Genomic DNA, 24,911 nt, shown 5'->3' with positions numbered 1-24,911 from the left:
GTATAAGTCTCTGACTTGGTTCCTGGCCCCGGTGTGTTGTATCCTGCAAGGACTCCCCTTTACCCTTACATCTTGCAGTGAAAGGTGGGCAAAGGAAGGAGAGGTAGGGGAGGGGAGGGCGGGGAGAATACAGTAGGTCATCAACACAGTACAAAATTTTCCATGGTCAAAAACATACGTGAAGGTGAAGGTTGAAGGTTAGGGATAATGCGAAAAGGTATGGGGTTAATGGATGAGGGAGAGGTTGAGGAGTGGAGAGCGGGAAGTATATACAAGGTCATAAAAATTTTGCAATTGAATGTCACAGATTTAAAAATTTTAACTTGTTCAAGCGCATTTAGCAAGGGGCCTTTATTTGCACAAAATAAAATTTCCAAGGATAAGTCACTGGCGTGACCCTTGTTCAGTAGACTTCGGGCAAAGTTAGGGTTTGCCTTATTATGTCTAAAACAAGCAATCAGTTCTTTCAGTCTTTCTCTAAATTTCCGGCTGGTTTGCCCAATCTCATGCTATTGCATTAATTCCAACATTAAAAACAGATGTGAACACAAACCCATAATATAAGAGTCTCGGCTTCCAGGTGTTCTTCCGCATAAGAGTTGTCAATGGGTGACGACAGTTTCTTCTGACTTGAAGAAACCAGCAGGATGGCTGGAGGAGCTGCCATCACCTATGGACAACTAAACGTGGAGGAATGCCCAGAAGCTGAGACTCTTATGAAGAAACTCTGCAGAAACCTCAGATCATACAAATCCACAATATTTCTTTAGAATCCCACCAGATTGCAATGAATGGGTTAGCACGTGTCTGTCACGGCTACTCATCAGTGTGGGCGAATTTCTGCAAATGGTGCAGGAATAATCTCCCTCCCTCACGTGTGCTTTCGCACATGCCTGCTGAGGGAACTTGAATGGACAAAAGACATGCAGCAAATGTGACAGGAAAAAGGTCTATCCTCGATGTGCGTGAGAGAGTGTCTGTTTAAGTCGTTCTTTCTAGAGAAAGACTTTCCACAATCATTGCACGAATAAGGTTTCACGCCCGCGTGCATTTGCATATGCTTGCTCAGGTCATTGCTCGCAGCAAAAGATCTGCAGCAAACGCTGCACGAATAAGGTCTCTCTCCACTATGTGCGCGCATGTGAACATCAAGGCTAGGCTTGTGAGCGAAACACTTGCGGCAGACGTGGCACGAATATGGCTTTTCCCCGGTGTGCACGCGAATGTGCGACTCGAGCTGGCTCTTGGTGGAGAAAGACTTTGCGCATTCACTGCATTCATGGGGCTTCTCTCCTCCATGCACACGCATATGTTTGCGCAGGTCCCGACTCCCGGGGAAAGATCTGCAACAATACCCGCAAGAATAAGGTCTTTCGCCCGTGTGATTGCGCACGTGCCTGGTGAGGGTGCTTTTGTCGCAAAAAGACTTGCAGCAAACACTGCACGAATACGGCTTCCTCCCTGCGTGCCTCATTATGTGCATGCTGAGGTAGCTCTTGGTGGAGAAAGTCTTTGCGCATTCACTGCACTCGTAGGGCTTCTCTCTCGCGTGCGTCCGCATGTGTTTGGTGAGGCTGTTGTTCTCGGTGAAAGATTTGCCGCACAGCGCGCAGGAGTAAGGTCTTTCTCCCGAGTGAGTCCGCATATGCCTGGCCAGGGCGCCTCTGTCGCAGAAACACTTGGGACAGGCGCTGCAAGAGTACGGTTTCTTCCCTGCGTGCCTGCGCATGTGTATGACGAGGTACGTCTTGGTGGTGAATGACCTTGCGCATTCAATGCACGTGTATGGTTTCTCTCCGGTGTGAGTTCTCTTGTGTTTGGTCAGGTCATTGGCCACGGCGAAAACTTTGCAGCAAACATCGCACGAGTAAGGTTTTTCTCCTCTGTGTCTACGCAAGTGTATGCCAAGCTGGCCCTTTGTAGAAAAACACTTGGAACAAAGGCTGCACGAGTAAGGTTTCTCACCTGCACCCAAGTCGTCACATTGTTTTTCAGTGGAGGAGGAATTTGAGGACACACTTGGCATGTGCAGTTTCCCATCAACAACGAAACTTCGGCCCACTTGTCTCACATTTCCCTCAACCCCCATGCCCACAGAAGTTTCCTCGAGTGGCGCATTTCTTTCATTGCCCACCCCTTGTATTTTCCTCCTACGCCCTTTTAAAGCCTTGGAGGTACTGGGCTCACAAGAACTACTGCGTTGTTCACCTTCGACGTTAGTCTTTTCGGTTCCATCTCCACTGATATCAGATGCTGGAATGTATTTTGCACACTGTCCATCACCATGAACTGTAAAACACACTATCTTATCAGCATGAAGACTACCACAATTTTCCAACTCCTCATACATCACATTCGTACCTTCCCCAACATGGGAAGCTCCAGCCATGGATTCAGTGGATGTCACCAAGGCTGAGGAACCAATACAACTATCACTTGGATCGCTCCTAAAATTTATTTCCACCAATGGAGAAGAAGATTGTAAAACGCCTTCAGGAGGTGGAATCCCTATAAAAGAATTTCACATTACAAGTGTCAAATTCAGTCATGAAATCTATAATTCATTGATATAAATTAAAAAGTGTTAAAGGTATATTCCCATCCAAATAATTCAAACTTCTCATTTCTGCCCTAAATTAGGGTTATTACGCAAATACTTATATCAAAGGTAAAAGGTCACTCCCCCATAGACATAATTACCACATACAGCGAGGTGGACAACAACCCATATGGGCTTGAATCATTAGCTAATTAATGAACGTCACAGACATAATGAAACCACAAAATACTATGAACTACATGTAATTCATTTTAAACAAAATTATTTTTTATTAAAATTTAGTTTAAAAGATGAAAGTTGTATTTAAAAAGGAAATATTTTTATTTTGCAATAATTTTTTCAAAAAATATTTTATTTATATGGATAAAATTTTGTAAGAAACCAATTTCTTAAGACCAGATCTTTCTGAATATTTTTAACGCAACAATCCTCTACTAATGAAAATATACATCAACATTCAATACGGCATCTTAATGTCAAATAGGGGTGCTACAATCAAAATTATAGATAAAACATATTCATTTTTACCAACACATTTACATAGTAATCAATAATTTCCTACCTGATTTCATACAAATTATGTACAAAATAAAATTTTTTAATAGTACTTTCTTGTTGCTAACATCACTGTTGTTAGAAGATCCCTTTCTGTTGAAATCATACTATCCTGACAACCACACTTGATGAGGTGATATGCGTTGCGTAACATGCACACTAGCACAGTTTCAGTAGCTAATAATCATAAAAATATGATAATAACAAGTTGAAATTAATTATAAAAACTAATTTTTCAGCGTAGAATTGTTCATAGGCTTACACACAATGAAGATTTTGACTTCTAAAAATAATAAATTTTATTTCCAACATTATATTCCCCCTCTTTTTAGTATAGCTCCCTTTTCTACTTTTCCACTTTTTTCCCATTTCACTTCTGCTTCTTCATTTGGAAATTTTAGTTTAATAGATAATTAAAAAAATCTGATTAAAACAAATTGGTTTTTATGATTCTGTATAATCCTCTTTTTATAGATAAAGTTATCACAATCAGATTTTAGCGGTCATTTTTCAACTAACCTCCTGTTTTAATATTTCATTCTGAATTAAAATTGAGAAGCAGTTCAATCACAATGAAACTGCTGGATCGGATAGCAATGAATGATCCTGCGTTATTCAGAAATTTACAACTAGATAGATAGTCAAAAAGTGCATAACCATTGCATAGTAAACTTTAATCCAAACAAGATGACTAACCTCAAAGCGAGACTATAAGAAGTTATTGCACTTACGAATTTTTTCCGCATGACTTTTCGTGAAAATCAGAAAGTATTAAAAGTCTAATGGAAAACAGAGAAGGCCACAAGCCCATAATAATAAAAAATACACTTAATTGGCATAATTGTAACTACCAAGTTATTCAAACTTTTCAATTATGCCCTCATGGCGATTGCCCTATATATGTATTTACCACATGAAGACAAGTGGGTGAGCCTCTCAGCCTGAAACCTTAGCTAACTAGAAAAATAATTGCATACTCTTATTATTCTGCATAACTATAAGAGAAAACTGCGACACACAAGGTAACAAAATTGAGTCTACCTGTTTCTAAGCCCTATCGATTTTGTTATTCAAAGTTCATTTTTCGATAGGGTGGTTTCCCATTATTTTTTCAGAGCCTAAATCGAAAGATTATTACTCCTGAAGTACGTATTTCACGCTTTTAGATTTTTAATGACGATATCTATTTTTCAAGCTCACGAAAACACGACCGCTAAGTATGAATGCTAGGAAAACCCCGTGTGATGTAGTTCTGGTTCCCGCTGTCGCCAAGTGAGGTGACCTTGGGGTGAGGCTTTGAGCCCTGATACGATGCAGGATGCTAGTAGGTAGTAGAGTACCCTGCTAGCAGGCAGCGCTTGGCTTAAATAAGAATTATTAATACCTTATCTCACGAAGGAAGCTTTCCGACCATAGGCAGTTTTCATATGTGATTATTAAGACATGTTTCCCTGAGCTCTGTGCCTCATGCATGCATTGGTAATCTCAGACGATGTAAAACTCCTATCTACTCCTATAGAAACTTGTCTCTGTGACTCACTCACTGTGAAACTCCCTGTGACGTCACGTGGAGTGGTATCGCATGAGTGACAATCTGGCCTTTTTCAAATCTAGTTAAAATTGACCATTGCCATTTGTCAGAAATGTCATTTCTAAAACCAAATAATTTGTACATTATGAATACACTAATGGTGGGTAACAAATCGCAATCAATACCTTTCGTTTTCTTTGATGAAGGAAACTAGCCTATAGGGTATCATACATGAGCGATCAAGTTATAACATATGTGCGATCCTTACAGTGAGGGACAGCACTCGGGCTCTACCAAGGTAGCCATAATTTTTTTTGAAAAATGCCATAAGTAGTCAAGCACGGTGAAACGTTTTGCCCACAGTCACCGTAAAAAAAAACATTTAAAAACGTTCCCACAGTTGAAGGGTTTAGTCTAAGAAACGATGGCTGCTAAGTACACAATATGTGAACACAGAAGTACACTAGACTCGTTATTACGAAGTTCACGGGACCGAAAAACCGGATGTTCGTAATAACGAAATTCGTATGAAAGTTTCTTTTAGGAAACATCGAAAGAAAAAAATAAATATCGCCAAAATTTCTTTTCCTTTCAATCTCTTGTAGTTAAAATCTTCAAAGCCAAGTCATTACATATGCGATTAAATTATGCGCAATATACTTCATATATCCTCGATATACGAAGATGATGCGTTCCGAGAGCATGCTCCTAAGTTGATAAACCTATAAAAGGCATCGAGGAGAGTGGTTATTCTGCAGAACGCAACACTGCATCACATTCGTGCGTTAACTAATTATTGCGACGAGCTGATGTTGCTTGCAACGCAGCCGAAGCCGAAAAAAACCGCCGTCCGCGGGAAGAAAGAATTGGCGAAACGCTTTACTTCACACCGGATTAAATGATAAATAGTTCAGATTGTGCCGAGAGTGTGAGTTCTTTCCTATACAGCACGTCGTGTCGCACAGGCAAACTCTAAAGGCGCGAAATTTGAAATTTCGGTCGAGCTTGAATTATTCGACGGTTCCCATCACTTAAGGTTCGCAAATCCAATGTGCGTAGGAAGAGGATACACTGACTGTAATGCACGAGCGTTAATGAGTGGATCACCATAATTCCACAGGAAAGAAGCTTATTATATGATGATGCGTGCATATTGAAGTATCTCCTACTGAAGAAAGAACCACAATTGACGCTCTTGGGCACGGCACAAGAAGAGAACTTAAACGCAGATCAATGATGATAGCGTAGCATAGTGCATACCCACCTAAATGCCTTTGCTTTTTCGAGGAACTTCGTAATTAAGCTCATTTTGTAACCGCCAGGACCAGGAATGAGTTTCGTAATTTCGTAATAACGGTTCTTTCACTATAGATTGGATAGGCCGTTTCGTCGGGACCGAAAATTTTCTTCGTAATAACGAACTTCGAATAAATGTTGTTTGTATTAACGAGTCTACTGCAACCACTTCCAAGTTTCACCTTAATTTTCTGGAAAAATCAAAATTGCACTACACTCAAGCTCTTCTTCCCACTCATTTTAATACGTTCCATGTTTATTGATTCTATAGATGACATCCAAGCACTGTAATCTCATGCGGAGTCCTCCTTGCACATGATTTATCGATAATTGTTTATATAAAGAAATCTATAAGGTAAAACGTTGGCTGAAAAAGGTTGGGATTCCCATATGAATTTAAGGGAGCCAAAATTGCTAAATATTGTGTAACCAAAAAGAAAATTTTTCCATTGGATAAACTCAAGCAATTGTATGCAAGATTATTATTATTATAAAAGTATTCTACCAATAGGGTAGTTTCCTTCATCAAGGAAAGCGAAAGGCACTGATTGCGATTCGCTCGTGCATGAGGTACAGAGCTCAGGGAAACATTTATTAATAATCATCTATTAAAACTGGCTGAGGTCGGAAAGTTTTCTTCGTTTGATAAGGTATCAATAATCCTTATTTAAGCCAAGGGCTACCAGCTAGCAGGAAACCTTTCACCCGCTAGCATCCTAGCAAAGCCTCACCCCAAGGTCACCTCACTTTCGGCAGCGGGAACCAGGAACGATGTCAAACGGAGTTCTCCAAGCATTATTACTTAGCCGTCGCGTTTTCGCGCGCTTGAAAATTTTCACTTTTCATTTAATCGCTAAAAATAGGTTTCGTCATTTAAAAATCTAAAAGTAAGAAATACGTACTCTATGAGTAATAATCTTTAGATTTAGGCAATAAAAAATAATAGGAAACCACCCTATCAACGTACTTTTCCATGGAGTGCTTAACAAGAATTCTGGTAGCATCCCTTTCCTTGAAGCACTTCCCTCATCAATTCACAATGAGGCTTCTCACCCTTACCGATTTACCTAACATTTTACCCTCTAACACTGTTTTCAACATCTCCTCGCTAAGTACTCGCTCCATCCATAACTTGTCTCCGCCGTATCTCATCTAATAGCAGCCTGTCCTCACCCACCATGTTCAGCACTTCGTAGTTCCTCCTCCTCTCCGTCCACTTTACCTTCTCTATTCCTCTCCACACTCACATGCTTCCAGCCTTTTTTCATCTTCCTTCAAAAGTGTCCACGTTTCCTCACCATAAAGCGCTTTCCTCCAACTAAAACATTTCATCATCACTGGTGGATGGTTTCATCCTAGGATTGGTTTGACGCACCTCTCCTTTTCTGTAAAAATCCTATTCTATTCCTTCCTCCCCCTAGTTTACCCAACATTCTCTAAACATGTTAAAATTAATGTTATTATTAATTTATTCTACTGATAGAGTCAGCTTTGCACTGGGTATTTACTAAGTAATCTCATGGTCTACCCTTCGTTCACAATTGGGTGTACTCCCTTCATTCTATCTTAACATTCTCTTCCGCCCAACGTCCTATCAGATATTGACATTGCTCAAGGATCTCCTCACCCACCACACCCAACACTTCGTCATTCCTCCTCCTCTCAATCCACTTCACCTATACATTCCTGGCCACACCCACATCTTGAATGCCTCCAGTCTTTTCTCATCCTCCTTCCTAAATGCCCACGTTTCCGAACTGCAAAGAACCAAACTCTAGATCCGACTTTTCACCATCCTTTTTTTAACCACATACATAACAATCATAATGTATTGTTATTATTTAATTTATCAAATTTGACAGATAAACACGAATTATTATTAGGTAAGTTACTATCAATAAAGTTTGCAAAAAGTTACGTGAAATTATAGTCTCTTTTGTAAATTAACATCTGAATGCTTTTTTGGATTATACCAGTGTATAAAAACATTATTGTAAGCATAATTACCAAGCAAACATATTACCTGGCCCGTCTTCATTTTCTTTTTAGACCTCCATCTTCCATTCACTGTAAGGCATACTCCCTTTCATTATAACTAACAATCCTATTCTTTTCCTTCCCCTCCCTCGTTTCCCCAACATTCTACCCTCTTACACCATTTTCAACATCCCCTCCCCGCTAAGCACTAACTCCATCCATACATTCCGTCTCCTCCGTACCTCATCTAAAAGCTGCCTCTCCTCGCCAACCATATCCAGCACTTCGTCGTTCCTTTTCCTTTTACGTCCATTTCACCCTCTCCATTCTTATCCATACCCACATCTCGAATGCCTCCAATCTTCTCTCGTCTTCTTTCCTCAGTGTCCACGTTTCCGCACCGTAGAGAGCTACACTCCAAATCAAACTCTTCACTATCCTTTTCTTTAAACTCTTACACAACGATCCTCTCAGAAGCTCCTTCCTGTTCATGAACGCCTCCTTCGCCAATACTATTCTCTTCCTTATGTCCTTACTACTGTATCCGTTTTCCTCTAACGTACTGCCTAAATAGTTGCTCAACCTGCTCAAGTTTTTCACCACCCACCTTTATCTTGAGTCTCACATTCCTCGCTCGTGATGCTTTACAAAACCGCATAATCTTAGTTTTCTTGTGATTAATCCTCATCCCATACTCCTCGCAACGCTGTAAGCTCGCCATTAAGCTAGGTTTCCATGGGGTATTCAAGAAGTGATCTGGGAGCCTCCATTTCCTTCCAGCGCTACCTTATTTAATTCACTGTAAGGCCTACTCCCTTTCAATCTATCTAAAAATCCCATTCTTTTCCTTCCCCTCCCTCGTTCCTCCTAACATTCTACCCTATAACACCATTTTCAACATCCCCTCCCCGCTAAGTACTTGTTCCATCCATACCTTCTGTCTCCTCCGTATCTCATCTAGAAGCTGCCTCTCCTCACCCACCATGTCCAGCACTTCTTCATTTCTCGTTTCACTCCATTCAATTTACCTACTACATTCTAGGCCACACCCACATCTTGAATACCTCCAGTCTTCCTTCCTTAGTGTCCACATTTCTACACCATAAATCACTACATTCCAGATCAAACTCTTCACTAGCTTTTTCTATAAACTTGCATAACGATCACTTCATGAGCAACTTCCTGTTCGTGAGCTCATCCTATGCAAGATTAAGTAATGATAAATCTTCTTCCCTTTCAACCAGCATATTAAATGAGTTAACACTAGACATCTATATTAAGTTATAAGTGAATCTTTAAAGAGCACTCACCCTCCGTTTCCATCTTATACTCATTGGCCATAGCCCAATTCTCGATCTGTTCTCCATCACCCGTTGAAGTAGGCTGAAAGTAAGCATCAACAAATAAATTCTTTGTGTATAACAACTTCATGCAGCAGAATAGTGAAGGCAAAAAGGGCTTTCTACAAAGAGAAAAATCTTACAGCAGAGAATACAAGCATAGAAGTAAGGAAACAATTCATCAGATTCTACATACGGAGTATGTTTCTCTATGGAAGTGAGGCTTGGGTGGTATTCTTGGATTCTAATAGAGTGGTTTCCTATTTTTTTTTAATTGCCTAAATGGAAAGATTAATACTCCAGGAGTTCGTATTTCACGATTTTAGATTATTAAATGACAATATCTATTTATCGCAATGTAATGAAAAGTGAACATTTTAAAGCGCGCAAAAACTCGACGGCTAAAAATGAACGCTGAGAAAAGCCAGTGCAACATCTGGCTGCCGCTGAGTGAGGAGTGAGGCCGTTTCGGTTGTTTAAGAATAATTAAATGGAAGAATTTAAATGGAAATAACACAGAACATCCAAATATATTGACCAGGCGAAGACGGTTTCCACAAAAAGAAGAATCTTCTTGTAGCTGAGAATACAAACATAGAACTAAGGAAACATTTCATCAAATTCTACATATGGAGTATGTTTCTCTATGGAAGCGAGGCTTGGACGTTGACAACAGCAGAGAAGTCAAAGAGTGGAAGCACTCGATATGTGTTGCTACCGAATAATGATGAAGATAAAATGAATAAACGGTGTAAGTGATGAGGAAGTGCTAAGAAGAGTGAGAGAAAAAGAAGCCTGCTAAAAAACCATAAGCAGAAGATAGGACAGCTTAAATGGCCACATTATAATGCATGATGGCCTGATGAAGACAATCGTAGATGGACAGGTTGAAGGGAAGAAGGGCAAGGGACGGCCCCGAATGAGTTACATAGGACAAGGAGTAATAAAGGATGTAAAAGAGAAGATACAGCACACTCCCGATTATCCGGGGTAATGATCGGGAGAGACGATACGAATAACCGGAAAACACGGATAACCCAAAACTTTCACTTTAATATGTTCATAATGTACGTGAAACAAACTTTAAATTATCATTTATGTAGATATTCTGTTATTTTGGAGTGCTTCCCCGACTCATTGAGAACTTTCTTCGCCAGTTCGCGATCTGTTTAGCGGCGATAATAAGGTTTTACTCCTATTATTACGGCTCCATATAAGAACTGGTTACGAAAACCACGCATCCGCGGCTGCGTGTTCATGGATAAAGAAAATTAGTTGGCATGAATGCTTCAAAACCACTGCGCGACGTCGGAAAAAATACTTTCAGGCACCACGCCACGTTGTCGCGTCTCGTACAAGTTGCCCGGGATGAACAGCTACGACATGCATCCGAGATCATGGAGCGCTATCGTGCACTGCGGGGCTTGGAAAACAGGAACGCGGTACTCCCGTGAATGCAGCTGGCGCGCGATCGCTTCAGTTTTACGAAGGGGATTCCAGTGGAAATAATAAGCCCGGCGTATCCTAGAATTAAAATGAAGTAATTCTGGTGATTTTTCGTCATATTTAGTTTTTTAATAAAGACCTAGGAAACTATGGGGAAAGAGTGAAAAAATCATGCACGGATAATCCGCAACACGCAATACCGCAGCCGGATAATCGGGAGTCTGCTGTATACATCGCTACGTTAAGGCTCGTGGATAGAAGAGAGGAATCGATAGCTGCATCTAGCCTATCTTGGAATTGTTGACTAACGACGATGATAACAACTAAACCTTCCACTGGGCACAATGCATCTGGAAGGCACAGCATGGGAATATATTCAATTTTCCACGCCACTAGAGTGCATAGACCCTTGATGCACATACTTAGCCGTTTGTTTTACAAGCTCTATGCAGCCTTACACCACTCTTTGCATATATGCTGGCAGAGAAGTGGCAGATAATTAAGCATAATAAAGCAAAATAATAACATGGTTAGCAAAATAATTTAAACTGATCCCGGAGAATTCATATGAAAAAATACATTGCATGTAAAAATAGTTGACACATTCAATGCGGGCCCAATTTCCATTTAAGTCGTAATAATCGGCCGTAAAAATACGATTGTGTAGATAAGACGTAAAAATTGAGGGCTCGACTCGACCATTACAATTAATTAACAAATACTTTCACATAAAACTCTACAAGAGCATTGAAATCAACAAAAATCTTTTAATTTTCTAATAAAAATCTTAATATGCTAAATCTAAATGACAAACCATAACTTCTTGTGATTCTCAAGTTCAATGCAGGGCTGATTTCCATTAAATTTGTCAAAATCGGCCATTAAAATAAGAAAGTAAAATAGAGGGAGGTTTTCGTGCCATAACTTCCGTTCAATTACTGCTTTTTACAAACGATGCACACGGTTCGAAAGAAGGAAGTTTGCTGAAGGCCATAGCCACGATTGGAAAACTCAGAGGTGGATATTAGTCACGTACGGAGGTGAAGAAAGAGCTCCTGGCCCGATCGGCAGAGCACGTCAATTGACTTGCTGAAAAACGTAACGAGCATGTTCAATCACACCTTGCTGGATCGGGCCGTGACTCTCAGACAGTGCGTAAAGGGGTGTGTGGACAGCACATAAGACATCATTAAGTGTTAGAATACATTAATAATTAAAGGCTACACCAAAGAGTCATGCTAAGATCAAATAATGTTCATTCGCATGACTGCATATCAGGCACAGAGCACATGTACTCAGCAATTCAAATACTGCACCTAACAGTAGGTTTACTACAAGATAAAAGGAATAAAATATAACACAAAGCTAGAAAAATGAGAGAAATTTGGTTAAAGAAGATTGCAGAATAACCTCACATGAATAAAAGTAGAGGCTGTGATTAGGAAGAATGGAACCAAATCAAGGAGCTGAGCAAGAAATTCAATGCAAGTGGGTGCGAGACCAGAGAAAGAAATACTGTGAAGACAGATCGAATCGAAGGAAGGGGTACACCGAGGAGTAATACAGTAGACATTCGTTATAACGAATTTCGTTGGCCCGAAAACTGGAGTCTCGTAATAACGAAGTTCGCATGAATGTTTCTCAAAGTAATCTTTAATTCATAAAGCTATTCAAGGCATCGAGAAGTGCCCTTATCCTGCAGAATGCTACACTGAATTACAATTGTGCGTGAACTCACTCTTGTAACGAACTGATGTAGCTGGGCAGGCGCCGCAGCCGGAGCCGAAAAAAATCGCTGTCCGCGGGAAAGAAGAGCGGGCGAAACGCTGAATAGTTCCTGAATTTACATCTCATTAAGCAATACTTTGTTCAGATTATGCCCAAAGTGGGAGTTCCCTTAGGCCACACCGCGTCGCAAAGGCCAACTGGAAAGGAGACAACTTTGAAATTTCGGGCAAGCTTGAATTATTCCAATTTTCGCATCACTGAAAGTTCGTGAACCGTTAATTCGTAAGAAAAGGACTTACTTTACGTCCAATTTACGAGCGATAATGAGTCGATCCCCATGATTCAACAGGAATAAAACTAATCCTATGATGTTACGTGCATACTGAAGTATCTCCTACTGAAGAAAGAACCATAATTGACGCTCTTGCGCACGGTGCACGAGAAGAACTTAGCGCAATGTTTTTAACGTGTCGTAGTTTATATCCACCTAAATGCCGTAGCTTATTCGAGGAACATCGTACTAAAATCCTTTTTGTAGACGGCGGAACCGGAACTGTAGTTCGTAATTACGTAATAACAAAAATTTCGTAATAACGTATCATTTACCATGGATAGGATAGGCCGTTTCGTCCGGACCAATGAATTGCGTCGTAATAACGATGATTTCGTAATAAGGTTGTTCGTAATAACAAGAATCTACCGTGATGAGGACATAATTTAGCATCGCAAATAATTGAAGACAAATGTGAAAAAAGGATGTAATGAAAGCTTCAATCTCAACATCTGATACTGACACTACAATAAAGGGCATTGGAATGATCTGAACCCAATAAATGTGGAACTGAAAATATTCCCACCAAGCTTATCAAAAATGCAAGGGAAAAGACATTAGCTCTGCACTACAAATGTACCTCGTAAACATTACAATGTACTTCCACAAGAAAATTCTCATTCCTTTTCCCCTAAAAGAGGAGTGAGGGGAAACGAAGATTTTAGGACCATTATCCTAATAACCCGTGTGCTGAAGATATTAAAAAGAATCATGCACCAGAGAATGAAGAAGAATAAATCCACATCCATCCTGTTTGCGGACCAAACAAAGGCTTTCGATACAGAGGATTAGAATGCAGTGCTGGAAATTCTTTAAAAAATTGTTTTTTTATAATCATTAGAGAATTCTCAACAATTAATATTAAAACCAGAAGCGTAAGTCTGGATAAAACTGTGAAGAACCATTTTCATTTAACATCATTATGTTCAACAACATCTTGCCTCAAACCATTGATTTCATTCAAAATCATTACCATGGTATGATTTATTGTTCTCAGGATTTTACGCAGTAAAATACAAGCCACGCCAAATACATAAAAACAACAACTAATAATGTCACATAATAACTTTGCATAATTTTTCATCACTAACTACAACGTAAAATAGCACCCAGGTACATTTGTATGGACGCTTCAGCTGGCAATATTTACAGCTGTAAAAATGTGACCATAAGTAGTTACACTAGCCAAGCTAAATGATGATTGGTATATAATTCTTCACTCGCAACCATTAAGTAAATTGAATAGCATAACAGCTATGCCACACAAAGTCCTTACTGAATCATCGTGAATGAGGAATATATGGGTATGGTATTAGGAGGAGGAGACCGACAGCTGAGGTCATTGGCGCCATGAGGGAAGGGTGTGGAAGGAAGGGTGGAGAGAAACCCGGCATCGGCATTAGCCTGCTCTCAACGAAAGGTGCCAAGGGGACTACGGCTTAACGTCCCATCTGACGGACGGAGTGCAGCCCTTGAAATATCCTCCACATAATATTCAAGCAGGGATCAGGTAGTATCTGAAAATTCTCTGCCCCTCCCGGGATTGTAACCGGAGTCCACTGGGTGCGAAGCCAACACTCTAGTCACCACACCAAATCGGTCCCCACGAGGAATATCCTATGGCTATTATTGATAAAAAGAGGTCATAATGCTGCCTTCCTTGCTTAACTCCATTGCTATGGTATCTGCATAGCGTGATCATACAATTACTGTAAAATTTGTTCTACAAAAATATTGTTACAGTTAGACCTCTATATAGTGAACCTCTTTACATCGCAAACCTCCATACTTCATACTACCCCTACGGTTCCATCAGATTTACATGTAAATTTATAGTCAAACCTCTATGTAGTAAACCTCTTTACCTCATAAAGCCTCCACTTATCATACCAAGGAGACACCCCCAAGATGGCCAAACTACCTCAGCAAATTGCATCGAGAAGATTAGAGATCATTAGTGCAGTTGCGATTAGGTACATGGAATGACATTTTCAGCAATAAATTTTTCACGCATTTTTAAATTTTTTCTTTTACACCTTAAATATGCTGTAATTTTCATTTTTATCATTAGTTATGGCCATTTCGTTCCATGAGAGAGCATACCTAACAGCAAAGAAGAAAAAAGATATCCAACTATTCTAATCATTTTAAGTGACTGTTGAATTAAAAGAGATCACATCATTTTCTTTTGAATCATGGTAAATATCACATAATAGAGCTCGGTTTCTGTTATTAATGAATAATAAATATGTATATATGTTCACTAATACATGCATGTTTGCTAAAACACATAAATATAGTGGTTTAGAGACAGTACATATTGTCTTTCATTTCCGAAGGATATGAACAAATGGTGCCTATCACTAAAACCTCCCTATAGTGAAACTCCATGCATCAAATTGTCTAAATTTTGATCTCCTCCATTAAAATGTAAAGAGGTTTTACTGTGTTTATGAAAACTTAACAAAGATTTTCATACGAGGATGTACTGTACTATTCTTAGCACATGTAAACACTTAAATGTATCCGAATTCAAAGGAAAATATTCTTTAACTATGTAGTAAACTGAAGTCTTGCAATCACGCGGAGCAGTTGGACTGCCACTTTTGGAAAGGTAAAGGTTAGAGTGTGAATTTAAACTGTAAGAACTCAATGACGGAAGAGATCAACAAGAGGATAATGGCTGGAAATAGGGCTTACTTTGCTAATATTAAGCTCCTGAAGTCAACTCTTCTATCTAAGGAGATGAAATTCAAGATCTATAAGACACTTATCAGACCGGTTGTGACATATGGAGCGGAAACGTGGAGCATCTCCGCTGGACACAAGCAAGCTCTGCGGATATTTGAACGGAAGGTTTTGCGAAAGACATATGGTCCCGTGACAGATGGGGTAACTTGGAGGATAAGAACAAACAAGGAAATAGAAAATATTATCCGAGGCAAAGACATAGTGAGGTTTGTGAAGACCCAACTGCTAGCTTGGCTAGGTCATGTAAAAAGAATGAGTGAAGAAAGGATGCCTAAGAAGATTCTACATGGAAATATGGATGGAAAGAGAAAAAGAGGAAGACCGAGGAAAAGATGGATGCAGTATGTGGAAGAAGACATAAAGGCTATGAGGATTGTCAGATGGTGGGAGAAAGTGCAGAACAGGAGAGAATGGACAGGCGTCTTGTGGGAGGCCAAAGCCCATACTGGGCTGTAGTGCCAAGGAAGTAGTAAGTAGTAGTAGTAGTAGTAAAGGTTAGAGTGTAGACAGCCACTTTGAGAAATATACGTATCAAAAACATTCAGTTGGGATTACTTAATATATAATCTTTTGGATGATGAATTTATCACGATATCTTTACCAAAAAAAGTGAAAAATTGAGAAGTGTGGAAAAAGGTTGTGTAGACAGGGTTCCCACTATCACTAAGTCATCAAATTCACAGTTTATACCAGGGTTTCACGGTCCAACTACATTATAAAATTCACAGTTTTTTCCAGGTTGCGTCAAATTCACGGTCTGTTGATAAGACATTTTAGGAAGAACTATTGATCACATAACAATCACTGGCCGCACTTTAACTAAAAATATAGCAAACGCGATAACCGGCCGAGGTGACCTTGAGGCGAGGCTTAGCGCTGATACATCGCAGGCTGCTAGGGGGTATCTGAGTACCTTGCTGGATGGTAGCGCTTGGCTTAAAAAAGGTTTATTAATATCTTATCAAACGAAGGAAACTTTCCGACCTTAGCCAGTGTTAATAGGTGATTATTAAGACATGTTTCCCTGAGCTCTGTGCCTCATGCATGCATTGGTAATCTCAGACGATGTATAACTCCTATCCTCTCGTGTAGAAACTAGGTCCCTGTGACATCATGTGGAGTGGAATCGCATGGGTGCCAATCTGGCCTTTTTCAAATGAGGATAAAATTTGACCCTTGCCATTCGTCTAAACCGGTATTTCAAAAACCAAATAATTTGTGTATTATGAATACACTAATGGTGGGTAACGAATTGTAATCAATGCCTTTCGTTTTCTTTGATGAAGGAAACAACCCTATTGCCCGAGAAATTATATCCTCCTAGTCTATGGAATCAACATGAAGCTACAAAAGCACGTTATGCAACAACAAATAATGCATCTGAAGGTTGGCATAACCGCTTTAGGTTACTTGTCAGGAAAAACTACCCGGATTTATACTCAGCTGCAGAAAGAACAAGCTGACACAGAGATTGCCTTGATCGAATTAAGTGTTGGGAAAAGTACGTATCAAGGGCAAGCCAAATAAGAAAAGGTACGACATGCACGAGAGGCTGAAATCGGTTGTAGAAGAATATGAAGATTACAAGAACGATAGGAATTTTCTTGAATTTCTTAAAGCTATCGCACACAATATAATTTTCTAAAAAAAAGATGTATCTTGTGTATGAATATATTTGGTTATGAAAAATATGAACTCATTTTTATACAATCGGGAAATAAGGTGATCGGTAAAAAAAGTTTCGGAAAAAAGGGTTTCGGGAAAAAAGCTTTCGGGAAAGAGGACGCGTTACGATTCGGGAAAACGGTCGGGTACATATTTGAAATAAATTGGTAAAAATGCCACGAGTAAGAGTACACTCACCAAGTCATCATTTGCCAGTGGGTCTGAGATATTATTTGTATTTTCAGCTGGATTTTGTGTGTACATATCAGGATAATTCTCCTCACTGCTGCGATCTTCGTTGTCCTCTTTCACATTGAGCTAAAAGACAAGAATGGGTGTCACTCAATAAAGGCAAAAGAATAATAACCACTTAAATTATAAAGACTCCTCTTCTACTTGAGACCACTCCAGCTGGCCAAAACACTCATGAGATTCTTGCGACTCACAGATCAAACTCCAGAATTATAACGTTCAACCAGGGAGGGGGTGGCTACGTCACCAAGAGCACGTGGTTTTTATGAGAGTTTTGGCCACTTACAGTGGGGGCACATTAGCAAGAATGATAGATTGAGGTTCCACAGTACATTGAATTGTCTTCATCTTTTCTTTACATATTTATAAGTATTTGCATATATTTTGCATTAACATTTTAGCCGGTTGACCGCAAACTCATGCTAGGAAGGGGCTTTTAATCCCTCTAGGGTCTGGGACGGAGGCCGAGGAAAAGGATCGGCGCCCCACTGAGTTGGGTCCAAAAATGGTTAGGGAGGGAACCACTGCCTTCAGTCACCACGAAAAAGCTTCGTGCAGGGGAGTAAAGAAACTTTCAAAAGACTCGTATTGAGGAAGAATTTCCCTCAACGAAGGACCGGCGCGAAAGGGTTAAGAGCAACACAGAGAACATGATATTAGAGCCACACTGTACTTCCAGATCTGATAGAAGCGATAAATTAAGAGAGGTTTTCAGCTACCCGCTAGCATCCTGCGTCCTATCAGCGCTCAGAGTCTCGATCAAGGTCACTTCACAAGGCGGGAGGGGGAACCAGAAATGTGTCGCACGGACTTTTTCCCTTCATTCCTACTTACGCGTCGCGTTTTCGAGAGCTTGAAAATTTTCACTTTTCATTTAATCGGGAAAAATAGATACCGTCATTTAAAAATCTAAAAGCGTGAAATACGTACTCCAGGAGTAATAATCTTTCGATTTAGGTAATAAAAAAATAATAGGAAACCACCCTATTTAGTTAGAGATTTTGTGCATTTTGGGTTATACTTCGTTTTAATAACACCAATTTGGCAAATAAAAATAATACTAATTTTCATCATTCTAAGTCGTTATTTCACAATGGCCATTTAATAAAATTCTAAAAATGGCCTATTGTTTTGATCGCAGGGAAAACAGTCAGTTTTCACTTGTTTATAATTTTTGCAATAGTTACATTATCATGTTGTCAAGTTTCTTGTAAGAGATCAATTTGTTGTTACTTTCAGGAAATAATATTAAAGAAGTTAAAACTTCAATTGGTTGGGAAATGTATATGCTCGATTTGTTTGAAAAAAAAAGAAAAAAAGCCAACTTCAACATTTTTTAAAGCAATTACATACTTTTTACTGTTCAAGGTAATGAGTTTCATCAACATTCATGGTATTCAGGGTAGGTGTGACAAATTCAGTCTTAAGTTTGTTGCTTTACTTTGTGGAACCAGGATATTGGAAAAATCTCATTTTAAATACCGTATTTGCACGAATCTAAGACGAACACGATTCTAAGACGACCCCCCTTTTTTGGAACTCCACTATGGGAAAAAAATTTTTCTTGGGCCAAACGATCAATGCAGGAATGTTTGGCTATTTTGTCTATGTCCCAGGAAACGCAGGATTTTTGGCACGTATTGACAGTAATAGTGGTACTTTATCGAGACACTTAGGTCTTCTTGTTGATTCGACTAATAAAAATTAAACTAGTGAAAATGAAACCTGACTTTATTAAACCCACACGGAAAAAATTTGCTGTTACGAAGGCAAGGCACCCTGGAAAGTAGGTAACCACTCGTACAAGCTATGCTATCGCGTTCAGCGTACGCAGAGCATACTGCAGAGGGTGAAGCGTGACCATATGACTGCGCCATGAAATTTTTTGTCCCAAATATAAGGCAACTTACTCATTCTTTTCTAATTAGCGTTGCGCCAGATGGGCGGATGAATTTGGATTGTTAGTAGAGAGGAACAACATATCCTGAGAAGATATTTCTTCGTATCTTACTCTTATAGATTTTAAAATGACAATATCTATTTTTCGCGATACAATTAAAAGTGAAAATTTTCAAGCTCATGAAATCGCAATGGCTAAATATGAATGCCGAGAAAAGGCTGCGCAACATCATTCTGGTTTTGACTGCTGCTGTGCGAGGCCACTCTATGAGTGCCGCTTCAATGCAGGCTGCAGGGAAAAGGTAAACTAATCTTTACACTTTTCATAATCCAAAAAGATTAATTAATCAAAATATTTTGTAAATTCATGATTTTTCAATACTTTGGTCCGTTTTATACAGCAAAGTAATGGTGTTTTTACATTTCAGGGGGAATACGGACCCCCCCCATTTGCTATGCCACTGGGTTGGAAAGTTAGGGTCCAAACTCTCATGTGGCACGGATGAGGATGTGCAGGAAATGTTGCTTCAACTCACAATGGATACAATTGATGCATTCTGTCTGCCCTCAAAATTCTATAGTGAGTTTGAAGCCCGAATCACACCATTATTTTTACCACCCCTTAAGAATGAAATCTCCGACAATGATGGGAAAAATGACAGTTTCACGCGATCGTTTTCAACGACAGCTCAAGGGATGGAAATCCCATCTCTTTTTCCATTGATTTCAGCCAATCAGAACGCACAGCCTCTAACATTGATTTTAACACCACAATTGGCTCTAAATTGAATGAAAGTTGTAAATTGCATAAAAAAATCCTAAGAGGGAAAAAGTCATTTGCCTACAAAACGTATTCGAAACCCCAATCCCTCGATTACCACCTGAGTTTTTAGCCAATGAATCTACGAAGCCACCATACTCCCCTCCTGGTGTTCGCTATTGACTAGTTTTAAGTATACCGGGACTAGCCAAGGCGATAACTTTATCAGGAGCCACCCACAATGCCAAAATTGTGCAAAAAATCCACAGAGAAAATATTCGCACAGTTTGTGCATTATGGCTTACTACCTGAAATGTGCCTCTGATTGGCATGCAGGTAATGAACTTCACTCACCACGTCACCTTGTAAGTATCACATACACCTAAATTTCATTAGATTAGACAAAAGTCTGGCATACCTTGAAAGCATCTTTCTCCTCTGGCGATGGTTCGTCCTCAGCCCCGACTAGCTTCCAGTCAAAGTCTGTCACGATGGCTCCTGTGCTTTCAGCCATACATTCCAACCCTTCTTCTTTGAAAGGAGTAGAGGCCAAAGGCTGCAGAAGAATCTGCATATAATAAGTGCACAAATAATGAGAGAGTTGGAAAAATGATGAAACACCTTGTTGTGTATGTCACAGAAATAAAATTAGAGGTTGATTTTTATGCATAGTGTTTGTCTAATTCTACAGTCTACTCTTTAAACTGCCTCAAGGAAGTAATTGTAAGGAAATCTTACAGCTTAAAAATTGGTTTGCATGTTTGCCATTTGATTATATTTGCCAGACTCAAAACGCCTTTTTGTTGCATTGCAAAATTTGTGAAAAGCCAAAAAAATTATCATCGGAGCAGTATTCTGGAGGTGTCAATCTTCTGATACCATCTTATTTGTAATGAATACTTATCTGCAGGGAGTACCTGGCTTATGATTTCACTACCAATGCATTAAAACATATTAACAGAAAACAAATATATTCTATATCAGAGAATTTAGTCAGAGATTTCGTGCATTTTGGGTTATGCTTCATTTTATTAACATCAATTTTGGCAAATAAAAATAATACTCATTTTCATCATTCTAAGTCATTATTTCACAATGGCCATTTAATAAAATTCTAAAAATGGCCTATTGTTTTGATCCCAGGGAAAGCAGTCAGTTTTCAATTGTTTATAATTTTTGCAATAGTTACATTATCATGTTGAAAGTTTCTTGTAAGAGATCGATTTGTTGTTACTTTCAGGAAATAATATTAAAGAAGTTAAAACTTAAATTGGTTGCGAAATATACATGCTCCATTTGTTTGAAAAACAGAAAAAGTACCAACTTCAAAATTTTTTAAAGTAATTAAATATTTTTTACTGTTCAGGGTTATGAGTTTCATCAACATTCATGGTATGCGATAGGTGTGACAAATTCAGTCTCAACTTACTTGCTCTACTTTGTTGAACCAGGACATTGGAATTTAAAGATATTTGACCATAATCATTAACATTCAATGATAATTATTACCTCACTTTGCAATCAAAACCATCTCTTAATATTTTTAGCCCCCCTCTTTCATTCTACATTTTGACTATGCTCTTGACCCATCTGAAAAGAAATTCTGGAAGAGAAAATACCCCCTGCGTGGTACTCCGCAAAACTTCGGTCTGAAGTGTGTTAGAGTGAATGTGGCATTCATTGGATCATACCCACAGTGAGCCAAGTTGAGAGGCAGAACACACCTATTCTTTTCATAACAATGCATAGTTTGCTTTGAAGGGTACAGTCACGAATGATACCTCTATACTCCATGATTCCCTACCTTTTTCCCAAATCGTTTTTTCTGACAACCTTTTTCCCGAATTTTTTTTCCGAAACCATTTTTCCCGAATAACCTTTTTCCCGAAGTCAATTATACCGAACAAATTTTTTTTTGAAACTATTGTTCAATGATTCCATTGCTATGAATGTGTTTCCATGGCACTGTTATTGTTTATTATTGAGATGAGAAAATTCTAGTACCAAAGAGAACACAATACTAAGTTCAAATTCGTGTGAAATGGCTGAAAAAGAGATCCCAGTAATTATTGGCAAAACGAAGATGGTATTGGCCGGATTTATATGCCAAAGATCCAAGATAAGTGGTGCTGTCACATATTGGGAGTGCAGAAAACTTCGCCGTGGTGAATGCAGATGTCGTGCGCGGACGATTATGGGGCCTGTGAATTCTGAATTGCGAGTGTTGGGGACCACGATCATCCCCCTGATCGGGAAGCAGCTGGTGCAGAAATTGTTAAACACAACCTAAAAAGGAGAGCAGAAGAGCACCCTGAACAACCTCCGGCTAAAATTATCCAGGAAATGATTGCTCGTGTTTCTGCTGGAGTAGCAGCAAAATAGGGTGGCTTCCTATTACTTTTTATTGCCTTAATCGAAAGATTATTACTCCTGGAGTACGTATTTCACGCTTTTAGATTTTTAAATGACAATATGTATTTTTCGCGACTAAATGAAAAGCGAAAATTTTCAAGCGCGCGAAAACGCGACGCTTAAGTATGAATGCAGGGAAATATCTCCGTACGTCGTATTTCTAGTTCCCCCTCCCGCCCGGTGAGGTGACCTTGAGGCGAGGCTTAGCGCTGATACATCGCAGGCTGCTAGGGGGTATCTGAGTACCTTGCTGGATGGTAGCGCTTGGCTTAAAAAAGGTTTATTAATATCTTATCAAACGAAGGAAACTTTCCGACCTTAGCCAGTGTTAATAGGTGATTATTAAGACATGTTTCCCTGAGCTCTGTGCCTCATGCATGCATTGGTAATCTCAGACGATGTATAACTCCTATCCTCTCGTGTAGAAACTAGGTCCCTGTGACATCATGTGGAGTGGAATCGCATGGGTGCCAATCTGGCCTTTTTCAAATGAGGATAAAATTTGACCCTTGCCATTCGTCTAAACCGGTATTTCAAAAACCAAATAATTTGTGTATTATGAATACACTAATGGTGGGTAACGAATTGTAATCAATGCCTTTCGTTTTCTTTGATGAAGGAAACAACCCTATTGCCCGAGAAATTATATCCTCCTAGTCTATGGAATCAACATGAAGCTACAAAAGCACGTTATGCAACAACAAATAATGCATCTGAAGGTTGGCATAACCGCTTTAGGTTACTTGTCAGGAAAAACTACCCGGATTTATACTCAGCTGCAGAAAGAACAAGCTGACACAGAGATTGCCTTGATCGAATTAAGTGTTGGGAAAAGTACGTATCAAGGGCAAGCCAAATAAGAAAAGGTACGACATGCACGAGAGGCTGAAATCGGTTGTAGAAGAATATGAAGATTACAAGAACGATAGGAATTTTCTTGAATTTCTTAAAGCTATCGCACACAATATAATTTTCTAAAAAAAAGATGTATCTTGTGTATGAATATATTTGGTTATGAAAAATATGAACTCATTTTTATACAATCGGGAAATAAGGTGATCGGTAAAAAAAGTTTCGGAAAAAAGGGTTTCGGGAAAAAAGCTTTCGGGAAAGAGGACGCGTTACGATTCGGGAAAACGGTCGGGTACATATTTGAAATAAATTGGTAAAAATGCCACGAGTAAGAGTACACTCACCAAGTCATCATTTGCCAGTGGGTCTGAGATATTATTTGTATTTTCAGCTGGATTTTGTGTGTACATATCAGGATAATTCTCCTCACTGCTGCGATCTTCGTTGTCCTCTTTCACATTGAGCTAAAAGACAAGAATGGGTGTCACTCAATAAAGGCAAAAGAATAATAACCACTTAAATTATAAAGACTCCTCTTCTACTTGAGACCACTCCAGCTGGCCAAAACACTCATGAGATTCTTGCGACTCACAGATCAAACTCCAGAATTATAACGTTCAACCAGGGAGGGGGTGGCTACGTCACCAAGAGCACGTGGTTTTTATGAGAGTTTTGGCCACTTACAGTGGGGGCACATTAGCAAGAATGATAGATTGAGGTTCCACAGTACATTGAATTGTCTTCATCTTTTCTTTACATATTTATAAGTATTTGCATATATTTTGCATTAACATTTTAGCCGGTTGACCGCAAACTCATGCTAGGAAGGGGCTTTTAATCCCTCTAGGGTCTGGGACGGAGGCCGAGGAAAAGGATCGGCGCCCCACTGAGTTGGGTCCAAAAATGGTTAGGGAGGGAACCACTGCCTTCAGTCACCACGAAAAAGCTTCGTGCAGGGGAGTAAAGAAACTTTCAAAAGACTCGTATTGAGGAAGAATTTCCCTCAACGAAGGACCGGCGCGAAAGGGTTAAGAGCAACACAGAGAACATGATATTAGAGCCACACTGTACTTCCAGATCTGATAGAAGCGATAAATTAAGAGAGGTTTTCAGCTACCCGCTAGCATCCTGCGTCCTATCAGCGCTCAGAGTCTCGATCAAGGTCACTTCACAAGGCGGGAGGGGGAACCAGAAATGTGTCGCACAGACTTTTTCCCTTCATTCCTACTTACGCGTCGCGTTTTCGAGAGCTTGAAAATTTTCACTTTTCATTTAATCGGGAAAAATAGATACCGTCATTTAAAAATCTAAAAGTGTGAAATACGTACTCCAGGAGTAATAATCTTTCGATTTAGGTAATAAAAAAATAATAGGAAACCACCCTATTTAGTTAGAGATTTTGTGCATTTTGGGTTATACTTCGTTTTAATAACACCAATTTGGCAAATAAAAATAATACTAATTTTCATCATTCTAAGTCGTTATTTCACAATGGCCATTTAATAAAATTCTAAAAATGGCCTATTGTTTTGATCGCAGGGAAAACAGTCAGTTTT

At 39.3% G+C, this 24,911-nt stretch overlaps 1 protein-coding gene across 1 annotated transcript in view; it reads right to left on the bottom strand.

Annotated features, from left to right (window-relative positions):
* Positions 1 to 174: 174 nt before the first annotated feature.
* Positions 175 to 24,911, bottom strand: part of LOC124172577 (zinc finger protein 2 homolog) — a 172,637-nt gene continuing 147,900 nt past the window's right edge. Inside the window, exons 6-7 of the mRNA XM_046552019.1 lie at positions 9,230 to 9,302; positions 175 to 2,508 (exon numbers count right to left, since the gene is read on the bottom strand). Coding sequence (XP_046407975.1) covers positions 872 to 2,508; positions 9,230 to 9,302 — 1,710 coding nt within the window. The 3' untranslated portion in view covers positions 175 to 871. The remainder of the gene's footprint in view (positions 2,509 to 9,229; positions 9,303 to 24,911) is intronic.

This window comes from Ischnura elegans, assembly GCF_921293095.1.
Source record: "Ischnura elegans chromosome 13 unlocalized genomic scaffold, ioIscEleg1.1 SUPER_13_unloc_1, whole genome shotgun sequence".
NCBI classification, from domain to species: Eukaryota; Metazoa; Arthropoda; class Insecta; order Odonata; family Coenagrionidae; genus Ischnura; species Ischnura elegans.
Note: the sequence above shows the minus strand (reverse complement) of the source record. Positions and strands in the feature narration are given on the sequence as shown.